The 18,952-nt window shown below is 38.1% G+C and overlaps 1 protein-coding gene across 1 annotated transcript; it reads right to left on the bottom strand.

The window, feature by feature from the left end:
- Positions 1–1,580: 1,580 nt before the first annotated feature.
- Positions 1,581–16,979, bottom strand: stbd1.L (starch binding domain 1 L homeolog). The gene is made up of 9 exons (XM_018252674.2): positions 16,723–16,979; positions 14,718–14,776; positions 12,725–13,106; positions 11,193–11,365; positions 10,340–10,505; positions 9,955–10,155; positions 7,408–7,566; positions 4,774–4,851; positions 1,581–3,965 (listed from the first exon to the last, which is right to left on the bottom strand). The coding sequence occupies exons 2-9, from the start codon at positions 14,759–14,761 to the stop codon at positions 3,822–3,824; spliced, it is 1,347 nt and encodes a 448-aa protein (XP_018108163.1). The 5' UTR covers positions 14,762–14,776; positions 16,723–16,979; the 3' UTR covers positions 1,581–3,821.
- Between the last annotated feature and the right edge of the window lie 1,973 nt (positions 16,980–18,952).

The raw sequence follows: 18,952 nt of genomic DNA, 5'->3' as shown, positions 1-18,952 counted from the left end.
GTTATGACAACCAATATTTCGTCAAAGCTGCACATTTGTGTTTTCATACCAGTGCATACAGCCAATTGTTGAGCAAAAAAAAAACAGCCTATTGGGTTTATTTAATGTTAACATGATTTTCTAGTAGACTTAAGGTATGAAGATCCAAATTATGTAAAGATCCATTATCCAGAAAACTCCAGCTCCCAAGCATTCTGGATAACATGTTCCATTTCTGTACTAGAATTTGTAGCAGAATTTTTCCATATTGCAAAAGAAGGAAAAGTGACACCATTAATGTGTAACTGAATTAGGATCATGTCAGTTTTAATCATTAACAGCGTCTCAGCTTCAAACATTTTTTTACAACACAATCAATATTAAGCTCCACAGTCTGGTCAGCTTTTTGAAACGAAAGCACGGAATTCCACCAAACAGACGAATTGCACCAGACCCACTGATACATTCCAGAGTAACAGAATTTAAGGGATTTCCTTCTTAAATCTTCATCTCATTAAACCACAAATTCCTCCAGGGAGGTTAATAAGGTAAGTAGCTGTGGATTTAGCTTACTAATCTTGACAGTTATTATATAGCTCAATATAAAAATAGAACAAGAACTGATTTTGCAGCAACCCACTGCGTTGGACTGAAATTCATCACTTCTTGTTCTATTGGATATTGGCTTCATTGGACGGAAGCATAGTGACTGAACAGTCTGGTCGAATCCACTCTATTTTGGCTCAATATAAAAAGTAGGGATGCACCGAATCCACTATTTTGGATTCGGCAGAACCCCTGAATCCTTTGCGAAAGATTTGGCCGAATACCGAACCATATCCGAATTTGCATATGCAAATTAGGGGTGGGAAGGGGAAACATTTTTTACTTCCTTGTTTTGGGACAAAAAGTCACACAATATCCCTTCCTGTCCCTAATTTGCATATGCAAGTTAGGATCCAGTTCAGTTGGGCAGAAGGATTCGGCTGAATCCGAATCCTGCTGAAAAAGCCTGAATTCTGGCCGAATCCCAAATCGAATCCTGGATTCAGTGCATCCCTAATAAAAAGGAACTGATTCTTATTTTCAATAGCATCTGATACAGAAATATTTAAAGTAAAATACTTAAAGTATTTTAAGTAAACTTTTAGTATGTTTTAGAATGACCGATTCTAAGCACCTTTTCAATTGGTCTTCATGATTTATTTTTTTATAGCTTTTAAATTATTTGCCTTCTTCTTCTGACTCGTTCCAACTTTCAAATGGGGGTCACTGACCCCATCTAAAAACAAATGCTCTATAAGACAAAATTTATTGTTATTGCAACTTTTCATTACTCATCTTTCTATCCAGGCCCTCTTCTATTCTTGTTCCAGTCTCTTATTCAAATCAATGCATGGTTTCTGGGGTAATTTGGACCTTAACGGCCAGATTGCAAAAATGGCAAACTGGAGAGCTGCTGAATAAAAAGCTAAATAACTCAAAAACCACAAATAATAAAAAATGAAAACCTATTGCAAAATGTCTCAGAATATCACTCTCAACATTATTATTATTATTATTATTAACATGTATTTATTTAGCACCAACATATTGCGTAGCACTGTAAAGTAAACATCAAGTTAACTCAAAGGTGAACAACTCCTTTAAGCCCATAAAGAGATATCTGGGGCTGCTGTATTGCCTGATAATCTTTATTTGTAAATGATTGTAACCTGGCTTTAAAAAAAATTGAGGGAACATAAGTGTCTACCTGCCTGGTCACCCCTAGTTATTTCAAGTTTTTTTCTGCTTTGAAAAGAGATGTTTTTTGTAGGGATGCACCAAAACCAGGATTCGGCCTTTCTCAGCAGGATTCGGCCAAATCCTTCTGCCCAGCCGAACCCTAATTTGCATATGCAAATTAGGGGTGGGGAGGGAAATCGTGTGAATTTTTGTCAGAAAAAAAGGAAGTAAAAAATGTTTTCCCCTTCCCATCCCAAATTTGCATATGCAAATTAGGGTTCGGATTCGGTTCGGTATTCGGCCGAATCTTTCGCAAAGGATTCGGGGGTTTGGCCAAATCCAAAATAGTGGATTCGGTGCATCCTAGTTTTTTGTCCATTTTTAAACAGGCAGTGGGCACAAATGTCCAACTGAATTTGACCTCCACTTATAGTAAGAGTTATGTTCCTACCTAAACACAAAATATACTGTATGTCTCTATATAGCGCTTAAAGAACAGCAATGATGTGCAGTAAATTTGGATTTATAATAGGAGTTTACTAGGCATAATATTTTTGGAAACTTTGAAATGTAACCCTAAAAAAAGGTGCCTTTATTCAAACACAGAAAAGATCTTTCACAACTATTAGTTGAGGTCTGACTAAATGTCAGAACAATAAACACAATTTTGAGCGAAAGAAAAAGAAACCCCACCAATAGTTATGATTCTAAAGTTGTCCAAAAAAATTCTAAAAAATAATGTACCACAATTATTTAATGACAATAGTTCCTAAAGAATTATAATAAGATTATAAAGTGCCAGTGCCGCTATAAATTCATCCAAGGATAGAAAAATTCATTATTTAAGTAAAGTGCAGTGCAATAATTTAGAATATTAGACCCAAAAAGGATTTTGAATTAGTTTAAAATTTTTTTATAAAAAATGACCAAACATGGTAGTGGGTTAAAAAATGCAGTCACAATCCAAAGAATTAGAAGATGGTAGAAATTGGAAAGAATAGAAGGAAGATTAAAAGAGGTTGTATAGGATAAGAGAGGATTTGACCCAAAGCTTTCTTGCCCCCACTTCCGTTGAAAGAACCCAGCCAGATTATTATTGATAGATCGATTTTGCAAAAAAACCTTTTCGCCTTGACAAAGCTATTCAGCGAAACCTACGTCGGCGTTCCTAGTAATCCTCTTGTGCTCAAATTGAATCTTTTTGCAAAATCGATCTATCAATAATAATCTGGCTGGGTTCTTTCAACGGAAGTGGGGGCAAGAAAGCTTTGGGTCAAATCCTCTCTTATCCTATACAACCTCTTTTAATCTTCCTTCTATTCTAAGGGGCCGACGGTTTGTGGCTTTTTAGGGTTATCTAGCCTCTTGTAAACATCTAGGGCAAGCTAAAATACCAAGGCCACAGCCCCGGTTACCCTGTCCTGCCTTATCTTTGTGGTGTCCCAGGCTCTAGAAAAAATCAGGCAGCTAGTTTACGGGACAACTCCACCATCTATTCTTTCCAATTTCTACCATCTAATTCTTTGGATTGTGACTGCATTTTTTAACCCACTACCATGTTTGGTCATTTTTTATAAAAAAATTTTAAACTAATTCAAAATCCTTTTTGGGTCTAATATTCTAAATTATTGCACTGCACTTTACTTAAATAATGAATTTTTCTATCCTTGGATGAATTTATAGCGGCACTGGCACTTTATAATCTTATTATAATTCTTTAGGAACTATTGTCATTAAATAATTGTGGTACATTATTTTTTAGAATTTTTTTGGACAACTTTAGAATCATAACTATTGGTAGGGTTTCTTTTTCTTTCGCTCAAAATTTTTGGAAACTTTATCATGTAATCTCAATGGACTGCCTAAATATGTACTGTTCTCTTAAGGAAGAAAATGAATAGGCAATCATTCATACGCAATGGTGCCCCTTATATTTCACACTAACAAGGGGAGAAAGAAATAACAGAAAACTCTCACTCCATTCTCACTGATGAGTTCAGGTATACAGATTAAAATGAAAAAAAATATGGATACCTATAGTTAGAAACAGCTTTTTTTCATGTATTAGAACATAGCAAGATTTGAAAACCCTATAAGTTGGAGTATCAATAAGCAAGCTAGTTTATAAGACTTTCTTCATGGGTAGAGGCTGATGTAGATCGAATCCAGGTACTTCTTGAAGTAGACACTGCTCTGGATTCCCTGGAAAAGACACTTGCTGGACCAGCAGGTTCCTCCTCAGGAAATAATTTGTTGACAAACTAAGGTAAAAATGTTTAGTTTTAATTTGACAAGCATTTTACATTTATTATAATGGCAGATAAAACCATTTATTTAAAGGGTATATTCTGTTACAGAGCACAATTACTTATACATGCAGATGTTATTCAGACCTCCCTGTCTGCTTTAACCTCAAACCTGTTCCATATTCTACCTAAGCATTCTCTGAGAATGCCAAATTATACATGTGCCAAACACATACTGATTGTAAGTAAAATAATGCATCTGGCACCAGCCATATATTATTTTTGCCTCCATTTAAAAATAAAACATGAAATAACCATAAACTTTAGGCAAAGTTACACAAGATTTGTTCAAATGTAGTTACTAAAGCTATACTGTATTTTTGTAAAACATCAGTTACAAAACATAAGGAATTGTCTGTAATCATTTCCCATAGTCATAGTGGATTGACATGAAGGTGTTCTAGAAGGTTAGCTCTGAAGACATCACCATTGTCTTCTTAACAGGCTTAACAGACTGGGGCATGTCAGAATTTATTGAACAATTACACCCATGGAACACTGCCTGGACTGTTCCACATTTGGTGTCTCACCTAAGAATTTCAGATTTGGGTAAGTCATAGAAGGACCCGGCAGGACAACGTCTGAAACATTTTTGCAGTACTGAATTGCATCAATAAACCTTCCATCTGGTCTCCAAATTTCCTTTTGTTAACACTGTTTGCTAACTGTCAGCCTGAAGACATGAATATGTTCTGAACAATAAGGGGTTATACAGTATATGACTAGTAAAATGTTTGGCAGAAAAGGAACATATTGAGCTCACCTCTGGGTTTCTGTAGCCTCGCTTTTTCAGAAATTTTTTAAAAGCTCCTGTTCCATAAAGTTGTAGCAATTCTTCATCCTATAATATAGTTTAATGGAAATTGTTAACATTTCAGATTACAGAATATTCTGAAAATATGTATTCTTGATGAAATCAGTTACATAAAAGGAGCTGCAATTAAATGACACTATTGATACCTGCCTCACGAACACCTGCGAGATAATTGGGAAAAAGATTAGGAAATAGCAGGCAGTACACAGCTCATTGTTTTTATATACGGAACATTAAATAACCACCAGCTTCATCCGCAATCACTCCACAATAATATGGAAATTTTTAAGGGATTTTAAGCAGGAACTTAAAGAACCCTTAAGAATTCTCTTCTTCGGCAATCAACTGCATAAAGAATATTCTGAGAATTAGCTGCAGAAAAAATACTTATAAACTCATATTTCACATACGAAAACAACAGAGTTTGGAAAGGAATTTAATTAAAAAACACAATCTGCAAACATAAAATACAATTACATATATGCATACAAATATGTCAGATTTAATAAAGAATAGTGTCAGTTTACCACAGAAAAACTCACCCACTTTTTATTCATTACTATGAGATTTTAATAAGTCTATTACTCAGTGGGTGAACGTTAGAGCTCACCATCTGATAAACATGCTTCTAAAAATCCCATAGAAACGAATAGTATACTCTAATCTCACATTTTGATAAATTTGCCTAAAAGTCATATAATATATGTGTTTGTGTACAATGAGGTCCATAAATCTTTGGACAGAGAGAACTTTTTTCTAATTTTGGTTCTGTACATTACTACAATGAATTTGAAATCAAACAACTCAGATGCAGCTGAACTGCAGACTTTCAGCTTTAATTCAGTGGGTTGAACAAAAAGATAAAATGTGAGGAACTAAAGCCTTTTTTTTAACACAATCACTTAATTTCAGGGGCTCAAAAGTAATTGGACAATTGACTCAAAGGCTATTTCTTGGGCAGGTGTGGGCAATTCCTTTGTTATGTCACTATCAATGAAGCAGATAAAAGCCCTGGAGTTGATTTGAGGGGGGGGGGGTGCTTGTATGTGGAAGATTTTGCTATGAACAGGTAGCTCTCCAAGCAGGTGAAACAAGCCATCCTTAAGCTGCAATAACAGAAAAAACCCATCCGAGAAATGTACAGTTTGGTACATCCTGAGAAAGAAAGCACTGGTGAACTCAGCAACGCAAAAAGACTAGGTCGTCCACGGAAGACAAAAGTGACGGATGATCACAGAATCATTTCCATGGTGAAGAGAAACCGTTTCACAACAGCCAAACAAGTGAACAACACTCTCCAGGAACTGTGCCAAAGGAATGGACGGCACTCCACTTGAAGAGGGAAAAAAAGTCTTTATAGCAAGAACATGCAGGGATCAAACGGCCCGGGCTGTTTGATCCCTGCATGTGCTTGCTGTAAAGACTTTCTTTCCCTCTTCAAGTGGAGTGCCGTCCATTCCTTTGGCACCGTTCGAGTAAAGCGGTGGGGACGCTGCGGACAGAGCACCCCTGAAGAGGGGCTGGAGTTGCCATAGGAGGGGGAGCGGTCTCCTAGGAGAGACAGAACACTCTCCAGGAGGTAGGTGTATCGATATCCAAGTCTACCATAAAGAGAAGACTGCATGAAAGTAAATACAGAGGGTGCACTGCAAGGTGCAAGCCACTCATAAGCATCAAGAATAGAAAGGCTAGATTTGACTTTGCTAAAAAAAAAAAAAAAAAATCTAAAAAAGCCAGCACAGTTCTGGAAAAACATTCTTTGGACAGATGAAACCAAGATAAACCTCTACCAGAATGATGGAAAGTTTAGTTTAGTTCCTCACATTTTTATGCAATCTTTTTGTTCAACACACTGAATTAAAGCTGAAAGTCTGCAGTTCAACTGCATCTTAGTTGTTTCATTTAAAATTCATTGTGGTAATTTACAGAACTAAAATTAGAAAAAAAGTTGTCTCCGTCCAAATATTTATGGGCCTAATTGTATATATGATAGATGTGCCCTATCTAGTTTGAGCATGTCTACATATGCGCTATCTAGAATATGCTTAACAATAGGTAACCCTATCTGAATGCAACCAAACAGCAGGAGGCAGTGAATAATTTTGCAAGGTCAATAAACATGTTTGACAAAGGCAACATTCTTACTGTGCCTTGAATTTGGTGTACACAGAAATTTTTCTTAAGAAATACAAAGCTGCTTAATGACAAAAAGCAATTTGTACAAAACAAACATTGTTGTAAGACCTGTGCTTGAAGCACTGTCCTTCCATTTTAATGGAAAACCTTAGTTTGAAGGCCCAGTAATGTTCTAAAACAGAACTAAGAACCAGTTGGGGGGCACATTCTTAACCATCAGGTGAGAAATCATTAAACAGACAGCAGTGGTTATCTCAATAAAAAAAACTGAATGTGGTCATTAAAAAGTACTATAAATGCAAACTCCATATTAGAGTAAATACCTTGATGTTCAGTTACTGAATCCCTTTAATATCAGCCACGAATGGCTATGATTCAGTGTCTAGCCATTCAAAAGTAGAAACATTTTGTAAAGATGTGTAATAGTTTCCAAGGCCCATTAGTTACCTTTGGGCTAAGACTGGCTTTTGAATCTACATTCTTGTTTATGTCTTCATCTTTTGGGTCTTTTAAAGATTCATTGATTGTCTGCTTCTTCCATGTTTTTGGGTCCAGGTACCAAGCACCATACTTTGTTTTCACCCAGCTCGGCTGGTATATAGGTTCCTTCAAAAAGAATATATTATAATATATATTTTATGGATATGCAGAAAAACTGAGAAAGTTTTTACCTCACCAAAATACAGGTATAGGATAGAACAAGTATCTCTTATTTAAAAATTGGTTATCCCGAAAGCTCTGAATTGCAAAAAAAGTATTTAATATTTTCTCTTAGTTTTAATAACTTTGTTTTTCTCTTTTATAATAAAACAGTACCATTGTACTTGATCCTAACTGAAGGTGTCAAGGGCTGATAAAAGCTGCTGACTCATTCCAGCAGGTTTGATTTTTCCATGGGATTGAAGAGCGCATCTGATGCAGTCCTCACACAGATGGCCTGCATAGCTCTAATTAAATAATCAGATCAGGCCCAAATTGGCCACCTCATGGTAGGCATGTCTGTGAAAGATACTCTTATTAGGCAATGTCACATGAACAGATGACTTCTGTGCAAGCACCACAGAGGGATCTCCTTCTCCTCCTTTCTTCTGCAATCCAGGCCCACTGCACGCTCAGTAGAGTAAAAAAGCCGGCATTTTGCCTAAAGTTTGGCTTCTCACTTTACTGCACATGCCAAGAAGACGAAAAAAGTAAAGAAGATCGTTCCAAGGTGATCGAACAGAGGCTGGCGCACGCCCAGTGATTAGAACTTTCCTTCTCCCTTAATGCTTTGGGATGATTTTTAGCAGAGGTAAGGGTATGGTGATCTAAATTACAGAAAGGTCCTTTATCTGGAAAACACCAAGAATTCTGTATAATAGTTCCTATACCTGTATTACATGCACAAAATATTACCTCACCATAACATGCATATGGGAGTAAACTGTGGCAGGAAGCAGGGTTATATATTCCAGGTGCCCTAATCAGTAAGAGGTAACATTTGCAGGGTTGTGAATTTACAACTTATTGTCTAGGAATATGTAGTGATTTCAGAGAATAATCTGCAATATTTTATTATTGTAGCAAAAGTTCTGGAGCAGAATATCAGCAGTGAGTTATTTGCCCTTTAGCTGTATTATTCATCATTCTTTTCATATTGGCTGTTCTTAGCCTTTACTTCCAAAATTACTTAACTATTGGATAGTCTAAAGTAACCTGTCATATGGAATTTACAGGTATCTCTCTATATAAATGAACCTATTGAGGGGTTAAAAAGTAATCGTATATCTAATTGTTGTTCACCTTTAAGTTAACTTTTAGGGGGTTATTTACTAAAATCCAAATTTATCTTATATTTTAAAAAAACATGACCAAACTCCCAGGCCCGATTTTAGCCTATTTATTAATAAAAAAAACTAGATTTAATCGGATTGTGGATCACGCGAAAAAATGAAGTGAACCCAAATTGCTTGAAAAAGTCTGGCAAAATCCCCTAAAGGCCCCTATAACTGCAATATGAGATAGGTGCCTCTCCCATTGACCTCGACAGGTCTCAAATGGCAAATTTTCGGAAATCCCAAAATAAATTCCAGTTTTCTAGTGACTATAATAAATAAACCCCTTCATAGAGTGATATTCTCAGTCAATTTGCAATTGGTTTTCATTTTTTATTATTTGAGTTTTTTTTAATTAATTAGCTTTATTTACCAGCTCTCCAGTCTCTGATTTCAGCAATTTGGTTGCTATGGTCCAAATTACCCTGGCAACCATGCACTGATTTGAATAAGAGACTGTATTATGAATAGAGGAGGGCCTGAATAGATCTGATAATTCTGAAAAGAGTAATAAAAAGTAACAATAACAATAAATTTGTAGCATTACAGAGCATTTGTCATGACCCTATAAAATTATAAAACCCTAATTTGAAAGTTGGAAGTCAGAAGAAGAAGGCAAATAGTTCAAAAACTATAAAGAAGAAAAAATGAAGGCCAATTTAAAAGTTACTTAGAATTTGCCATTCTATAACATACTAAAAGTTAACTTAAAAGTGAAGGGCAGAGACACACGGGAGATTCGGGGAGATTTAGTCGCGCAGTGATAAATCTCCTCTTATTCGGGGCGACTAATCTCCCCGAACTGCCTCCCGTGGCTAGAATCGAAATCGCCGGTGGGATGGCACTCTGAGTGCTTCGTTTTCTGAAATCGCCCCAAGTTTCCTCGTAAGGCAAGTTCAGGTGACTTCGGAAATCGAAGCGCACTGCTTGCCATCCCCGTACTGCTTCCCGCTGACTAGAATGTAAATCACCGGTGGGAGGCAGTTCGGGGAGATTAGTAGCCCCCAAAGAAGAGGAGATTTGTCGATGGGCGACTAATCTCCCTGAATCTGAGTGTTTGTTTCTGCCCTAAAAAGTACAAAACGTTGCTGCCTGTAACACCAAATGAGAAAGAAATAGCAATCTTGCTCATCTTAAGCTTGGTGATACATCACTTGAAAGAATTTAAACCACTACCTACCTGATATTGTTCTCTCCGGTTTCTGCGTTGCGCACCCAAAGCGCTTTGTGTAGGTGTGGCTCCAGCTGACATTCTCAGTTCTGGTGGCACATTATTAAGCTCTACCACATGGATAGGGATGCTGAGTGCAGGTTTAGTATCATACCCGCTAGCAAAAAGACTGAAGATGGTTGATTCATTGATATTACACGTTTCGCCACCCTATTATGATTACAAATAGCAAATATTAATAGTTATTAAAGCAATACAATGATAGAGTAATAAGGCTGGACAATATACTACTATATCAAATCCATCATGCATGTCAAGGAAGCCAGTTTTCTTTTAGGTTCCATTGAAGTGTGCGGTTTAGATATTTTTTCCCCATTTAGATGTAGGAACTTACCAAAGAAACCACCCAATCACAGAACTCCTTAGCAACACTTTTGACATTCTCATCTAGTCCAGGAGTCAAATTCCTTTTTATCTTGGCCTTTTTGTCTTCCTTCACACATTCCTCTTCACCCTTCGAAATCCAAATGTAGGGGTTTTTTGATCTGGACTGTTCACTCCTGTAGCCGACATATTTAAATATTAAAGTTAATGGCAAAAAAAATATAATAGAAAGTGCGATGTGCAGAAGTTTTGTTATGGTGTGGAAGTATCTTGCAGACTGCAGAGACAATATTTATTTCTGCCTACTGAAATTTCAGTTTAAAGCACTAGGTTTTCCAGTATCTTAGCTTTAAAAAATTATTAATATATTTTTACTCTCTGTAAAGTGAAGCTTTCAGTTAAGCTTTTTATAGTCAGCACTCACCCACTTATTAACCTCTTAATGATTCAGGCGGTGCACATGTCCAGTGGCCCACTGTCCAACCGACTTCACAAAGTATTCCAATATATGACACAGCTCCAGTCAAGATAATAGTCTAAAAAGCCTTTATTAGCACATGGCTTCAAGATCTGCAACAAACATACAAAAATGTTTGTTGCAGATCTTGAAGCCATGTGCTAATAAAGGCTTTTTAGACTATTATCTTGACTGGAGCTGTGTCATATATTGGAATACTAAGTGAAGCTTTCAGTTACAGATAATAAAATAGACCTCTGGCACTCCAAGGGTGTGAACTATGCTGTAATTACAGAAAGAATAATCTGGGAAGGTCAGATTATTTTATGATACTCTGAATACATCAATGAATCTTTACTTGGTGCATGCAAGAGAAGCAGGACCTTTTCATTGTGGTTATACATACATCACTGAGGTTCTGGTGCTTAGATCCCTTGACTTTGCACTCTGGGTTTCCTGTTGCTCATGGCGTGAGGTGTCACCCTCGTCTTCTTGCTCCTCTAATACATGTTCATAGGTCCCAGCAGAACTTCTTATTCTCATGTCCGGGTCAATGATTTCCACTACTTCCTCAAATAACTTGAAAAATATAGTGAAACAGAAGTTCCTTAGCGAACACGAACAGGAGCAGATTTGTGAAAAAACATAACTGCAATATGCTATTTTTACCATAATGTTGTATGATTGATTAAAAGAAAAATTAAACATTTTTGATACAGAAGAGGCGCTTATGATATGATAACTATGTATAGATATATAGGGGGTTCATAAAATAATCTCTCTAATGCTTTAATTACCAGTAGGTCCTTCCAGCTGACACAGGGGCACCCATTCCGATTAGTAGAAAGGAGGTTCCAGCTAAATATTCAGAAAGGGTTATTTACAGTGAGAGCTGTAAATTGTGGAATTCTCTCCTTGAATTGGTCATACTGGCTGATACATTTAAGCTTTAAGAAGCGGTTGGATGGCTTTTTAGCAAGTGAGGGAAATACAGGGTTATGGAAGATAGCTCATAGTACAAGTTGATCCAGGGACTCGTCCTATTGCCATTATGGAGTCAAGAAGGAATTTTCCCCCCTCTGAGGCAAATTGGAGATGCTTCAGAATAGTTTTTTTCCCTCTGGACCAACTAGCAGTTAGGCAGTTTATAAATAAACATAAAAGGATGAACTTGATTAAAGTGTGTCCTTTTTCAACCTTACTTACTATGTTACTATGTTTCAGTGTAACTTCACCATTCAAACATCAAAATACCACTCCACTCGGTAACTTTAAGAGCTAAAAAATTCCCTTTCTCAAGCCAGAAATGTGCCTCTTCTAGTGAAGAAAGCACAATCAGTTTAAGACCCCTCCTTATCCCTGTAGGAGCACAGAGGCTGAGGAGGATGGAATTAGAAGACTCTTCAGGGCAGTATCGGTGGCAGAATCGACCCAAAATGTTGGACAGTAAAAGGGGGCCTAAAACCAGCCATTCTGAATACCTGTGGCCTAGCACTACATGCAATGTATTTATTTATTATTTATTCATAAATAACCCCCATTCCCTTGTGCATCAGAATTTGGTCAGAACTCATTAGCTCCCTGGTTACAGATAGATGAAAATATCTAACAACTTAGAGGTTTAAGAATTATTTCACAAATTCTAAAACCATTTCAGGAAAATAGCAATAAAAAATCCTCCATAAAATGGTTACATTTAGACTGGAGAGGATTTCAACCATGTGTTCTCTGAGCTCAGGACAACCAATTAGCAACTTTTACATCTCAGCCAACCTGAAAACAACTGCCACATTATTTTTCAGAGTCATATTTGGTTTCACTAGTGCACTGGTAGTGCATATGGCAAGATTCATTAGAATTTCAGATATGCAAAATTACACAAACAAGAGTTAATACAGGCTACCAAATCAAAATAACTCCTTTATTTTCATATCTTACTTCAGGAGGAAGTCCTTCTTCTAGATGAGGGTAAAGAGCCAGTGGATGCTGTGTAAGACCATACTCTATCTCTGCAATGTGCTCCCTACGAGCTTGCTGTAATGGGAGGAGCTTAGAGAAACAAGTTTGTTCCTTGGTAAACCTTTGCTTTGGCTTTTTCTCTGTTGATCCAGGATCATTAAGTCTGTTATTCAAAATGGGAGCTGGTCCGGTACAATTAGATAATGGACTATAGTTAGTGTCAGAGGATGGGGGGTAGCCATCTCGGAAATCATCCAGGCCCTTTGGTAAAAATTTCCAATGGCGGCTATTGAAGGCTCCAGAGAAGTTTAACTTTGGGTTGGATTCTTTAAGGAACTTTTTATGCAATCTTTCTTTGTACCTAAAATAAAACAGACAAAAAATTATATAACCAGGGATGGGATTACGAGACTCACCAAAATATTTCTCAAAATGCATCATTTTAAATGAAATTTGGCATCTTAAAGAAACCTAGTAAATATTCTGGATATAAGGTGGCATACTTTCTTTCCAAGCTGCAAAATAACATGCCATTCAAGGCAGCACTCTTCAATGTTAATGAAAATCATTTATTCATTTAAAGGGATACTGTCACTGGAAAACGCATCAGTTAATAGTGCTGCTCCAGACTTCTGCACTGAAATCTGTTTCTCAAAAGAGCAAACAAATTTTTTTATATTTAATTTTTAAATCTGACATGGGGCTAGACATATTGTCAGTTTCCCAGCTGCCCCTAGTCATGTGACTTGTGCTCTGATAAACTTCAGTCACTCTTTACTGCTGTACTGCAAGTTGGAGTGATATCACCCCTCCCTCCCCCCCTCCAGTAGCCTAACAACAGAACAATGGGAAGGTAACCAGATAACAGCTCCCTAAGACAAGATAACAGCTGCCTGGTAAATCTAAGAACAGCACTCAATAGTAAAATCCAGGTCCCACTGTGACGCATTCAGATACATTGAGTAGGAAAAACAACAGCCTGCCAGAAAGCAGTTCCATCCTAAAGTGCTGGCTCTTTCATAAAGCACAGGACGAGGACGAGGCAAAATTACCTGACATGGCTTGCTGGTTGAGGAATGAAATTTTATATGGTAGAGTGAATTATTTGCAGTGTAAACAGTGTAATTTAGAAATAAAATACACCATAAAAATCATGACAGAATCCCTTTAAGGTTGTAGAACAACTCACCAGTTTCAAATAGCACTTTACTCTTTATCAAGCATATCAAGTTCACATTGATATATACATGTTAACAGATGTCTCCACCTAGTGGCAATTTTTTATAACTAACACTAACACAAAATTTTAAATAATTCCAGAATACGAATATACAAAAACTAGACAGTTATCTGGCAGTCCATACTGTGTATTCACAATAACTTGGAGGGTGCCTAACATTTGGTACCCCCGCTAGTTTCCCTTTAAATAAAATAAATAAAACTATAGACCTTATTATCTGGTTGTGTTTGAGAGATTTATAAATCACAAAAATGTTTGAAAAAGTAGTAAATACGCAGTGAAAAAATATAGTGATATGAGTATATAAAACTTAATCTGTAACCCCCTTTTATCAAAGAAGGAATAGTTAATTACTGGGGGTGTCAATTTGTTAGGCACCCTCCAGTGAGCATAATTGCAAAACTCAGTCCCAGGGTCAGTGCTCCTCTTCACTAAAAAAACACACAGGCCTGTGGTGCCGTCATCCTGCCTCGTGTCCCAATGATGCCCTGGGCTATGCTCATGTGCAGTAGGGTAAAATTCAAGTAAAAAGCTCAACATTTGGTCAACTGTGCATGCACATGCCCCTAAGCAGTCTCAAGAGCAGTCTCACTGGGGAGTGCCTATTACATTGATAACCCTGGTGATTAAGCCTTTCCTTGTTTTTTTAATCACCTACTAGGGTATTTCATTAAGAGAAAGGAAATGTACACAAAATAAAAAATAAATAGTAATGTGTTTATCCAACCTTACCAGGGGTGACGAGGTGGTGAATCACTCCAAGCCAAAGCTGACATTGCACAAAAATGATCCTGAACACAAAAATATTTTTTTTTAGCAATGAATAAAGCAGTATATCAATATTTTAATGTAACATTTGCAAAACTTAAATGAGCAAAGAACATATTCAAATGTATTACTCCCTCTCACCTCTTTCATGTAAAAACCTAAAACTTAGAACAACCCACCCTTATTAAAAGAACCCTTTAACTTTTAGTATGTTATAAAATGTGTTATTTTTGTAGTTTTTGAATTGTCAGATGGGGGGGGGGGCAGCAGCCAAAAGTCTATTGCTTTTTGAGGCTACAATGTTACTGTTACTTTTTATTACTTCTCTTTCTATTCAGGCCCTCTCGTTTTCTTCATCTTCCAGTCTCTCATTCAAACCACTGCTTAGTCACTAGAGTAAACTGTACCTTAGCGACTGAAATTTAAACATAGACGTTTAAAACCATTGCAAATAATCTTGAATGTGAATATATAGATCATACTAAAAGTTCACTTAAAGGTAAGCCACCCCTTTAAGAAGTGATCGTTAATGTTAACTATATTATTGGGCGTTATTTTCATTATTCAAGTAAACAATGCACAGTAGTTTCCTGTTCTGAAAAGGGTGATGTAATAAAAGGTACACTTTTTCTTACAGATTTTAATGTGGGTGATCCAAAGCCAGCTGGCACCAACAATACTGGACTCCCCCACCATAAATGCAGGCAGTCACTTGTGCAGCCCTAGGCCTGGGCCTTTCCACAAATCTGGGCATGCTCTCTGATAGGAGGGGTGTTATTATATATGGGGTGTAACTATGATGGAAACCTGAATAAATATATATTTTCCATTTGCAACAATTTGCTCTAAGACGTAGGGCACGTGATGGGCATTTTTACCATTGCCATGGTCTGGTGAAAGACAACAATGGCCAAAACGACCCTGTTCATCTGTCATGTTGGTAAATTTATTAAAACAGCTGTGTTTGTACCTCCCCACAAAAAACTGCTAACGAGCAATTTTTGAGCAGAGGTCCACATGTCACAGCTACATGTGCTTCTAATTCGATAACATTAGTAGTGGAGATGGACATGTTGGATACTATTATTTACTCACGCAGTGGCAGTCGAGATGCCTGTGTGACATTTACTTAAAGAATCAAGGAGGTGGGATCAAGTGTAAACTGGAAGTGGCCTTTAATTTCACTATATCCCTACGGATTGCTACAGAACAACACAAAACACAGGCGCAACGAATGCCAAATGTATAATTTGTATATTGGGCTCATGTTCAGTACAGACCTCTAGGGCCCTCAAAGCACAAGAAAACGTAAAAACTTCAATTCAATTTGTTGTTCACCTACTGAAAGAATACGATTTCCAACTTTTTTTTATCTTTGGATATAATGTTCTCTATAGTTGAGAGCAGCAATTCCTTTATCTGGGAGAAAAAGGTAAAACTTCACTCAGCTACAAAAGATTTTTTTTTTCAAAGAAATGTGCCACGCAGGAAATTAACTTTTTGTTAGCCAACAGCATAACGCAGCATACCATTAAAAATGTTCCTTCGTACAAAAAAACTCATGAAAAAAACATGCAAATTGCAATAGAAGAAAAAGATTTTTGTTTTGGTAATGAATTAACCCTTTTCATACTGCTTCCCTTCTTTTCTGTCCACGAGAAGCTACTCTGGAACTAAATGTGATCTTGTCTCCTCCTATTGGTCACGTTGGCTGATTCTACACAGTGGAAAGGCGCTGGTTGGCCAAGACACAGAAGAAACCAGAATAGGAGAGACAAGATAAGCAATAGGCAACTGCAGATTATTCACAGACTTGGGACACCGCCATCCTACCCATTAGCCTGCTCATTGCTGTCTGGCCCATTGCTTCCCAGGGGCAGTGTTTCCCTGGAGTACTACGTTTTCCCGTAAGATCACATCAAATTTTTCCATCTGCAGAGACAAATAAATGGCTACCAAAAAAACTCACTTTTAATTAAACAGAAACGAGGCCCTTCCACGACACACACCGAACCTGTAACTCAGTAAAGCACCGCGGCGCGTCGACGTTTCCGTGGCAACAACCAATATACGCCCTTTTGGTGACGTCATATCCAGAGCGTCTCCGTTCTATAGTGTCGCATTAAGATGATTTGTGACAGCCATTGTAAATTTGTATACTGCTTGCGCCCTTTTCCTTTATACTTTATCTGTTGGTATTATATAGCGCCACAGATTTACCGGGCCTATAAATCATTCACAAGGTTACCTGCCACAGTGGGATTGGTAGCGGCTAGTTCTTATCCTAGGAAAGGACCTGGCGTCACGGTCATGTGATCCTACCATGTGACCGCTCCACTGCGGCTTACCTATTCGTGAGCGGCAAATTCAAACATAGGAAAGTGGCAATGGTTTCTAGTGGCGGGCTGCGGACTCTTGACAGACCTGCAACTAAATTCCCAGGGTTGCCAACTTGTATTGTAGGTTTAGTACAGCTTGCAACCTCTACTCCTCCAGTTCATTGTGTCGCAGGATGTTTGTAGGGTTTGAAGGGATCACTGCCTCTGAATTTCTGTGGGGTGAGGGGGGATCACAGTGAATTAATGTCAGGCAGACTGTATTCAATATTTAGACACCCAAATGCAGCTACAATATTGTTGTTGGAGCTGGGTTTTTTTTTTTACCATTACTCTCGCACAATTACGGTGCAACAATGGCAAGATAAAAATGAAAGGCAAGACAAACTGACAAAGCTATAATAATATTATATTCATTAACCATAAACAGCTTTGCTTTTCTGCCATGCACTGAAAGTCTCCCTTAATGGAGAATAATGTAATGGCCCCTAAATCTTTTTAAAGGACCAGTAACACCAAGTTATCTTAACACTTAATTCACCCCAAACTTCTATATAAATCAGATTTAAGGTGGCCATACACGGGCCGATAAAAGCTGCCGACAGACCGTGTCGGCAGCTTATTGGCCCGTGTATTGGGCCCCCCGACGGGCTTCACCGATCGAGATCTGGCCGAAAGTCGGCCAGATCTCAATCGGATGGGACAGAAAATCCCGTCGGATCGCGGCCGCATCTATTTGTTGATGCGGTCCCGCGATCCGACCGCCCGTTAAGGCATCGTTAGGATCCGATCGTTGGGCCCTAGGGCCCACGATCGGATCAGCCCGATATTGCCCACCTCAAGGTGGGCATATCGGAGGGAGATCCGCTCGTTTGGCGACATTGCCAAACGAGCGAATCTCTCAGTGTATGGGCACCTTTACTCTCCCCTTTGGAAGTCAGATTGAAGCTCAAGATTTAAAAAAAAACAAAGTGCTTCATAACAGAATGTGAAAAGGTGACGGCCACTTGAATTCCTCTGTGTGCTGAACCAGAAGTCAGCTTCACATGGATGTCCTAAAGCACCTAAGCTTTTTTTTTTTTTAAGCATCTGCAGTTCAAATGTCTGTTTCTTTTCCTTCAGACAGCTTTGGTGGTAATATTGTGAGCATATATATTCAAGGAACATTTCAGTGTAAAATTAAAACACTGGGTAAATAGATAGACTGTGCAAAATAAAAAAATGTTTTCAATATAGTTAGCCAAAAATGTAATGTATAAAGGCTGGAGTGATTGGATGTCGAACAGAATAGAACAGAACCCAACTTCCTGCTTTTCAGATCTCCAACTCTGAGTTAATGTAACCAAACACGGCCAGATTAAAAATGCTGATATGGGTCCTTTAGACCAATTCGGCATCTTATCTGCGCGTATGTGGGGACTCCCAACGGGTCCCCCCAAATCGATATCAGGCCAAAAATCGGGCAGATACAGATCGAGCAAGTTTGATTTTTTTCTTTGATCCAGGATCGCATTGGCTAGTTGATGCGGTCCTGTGACCCGTCGGCACCCATTCACAGATTGTAATCTGATCGGCCCCAGGGCCGAATGTTCGGATGAATCTGATATCGCCCTAGCCGTTAGTGGGCATATCGGGTTAAGATTCGATCGCTTGGTGACCACTAATAGTGTATGGCCACCTTTAGTCAGCGACTCTCTCTGGACATGAGTAACTAAGTGCTTCAGTACAGAACCCTGCAGCTTTCACTGTGAGCAGAAAAACCTCTGTACCTATGTGTCTCTCAAAAGCTCACTGACCGCTGCTAACACGGGGGGGGGGGGTGGTATGGCAGGAAAAGGGCCCTGAGACAGTAATCCCAGTGGG

Source organism: Xenopus laevis, chromosome 1L (genome assembly GCF_017654675.1).
Source record: "Xenopus laevis strain J_2021 chromosome 1L, Xenopus_laevis_v10.1, whole genome shotgun sequence".
NCBI lineage: Eukaryota > Metazoa > Chordata > Amphibia > Anura > Pipidae > Xenopus > Xenopus laevis.
This window is presented reverse-complemented; position numbering and strand designations above follow the sequence as displayed.

Bases quoted from the DNA above. Each gene is read 5' to 3' on its own strand.
- stbd1.L (XM_018252674.2), bottom strand. From the start codon at position 14,761: ATGTCAGCTTTGGCTTGGAGTGATTCACCACCTCGTCACCCCTG. The intron at 10,156-10,339 runs GTAAGTTCCTAC...TAATCATAATAG, and splicing joins GTGATTGGGTGGTTTCTTTG to GGTGGCGAAACGTGTAATAT. The intron at 7,567-9,954 runs GTAGGTAGTGGT...TTCTTTTTGAAG, and splicing joins ACCGGAGAGAACAATATCAG to GAACCTATATACCAGCCGAG.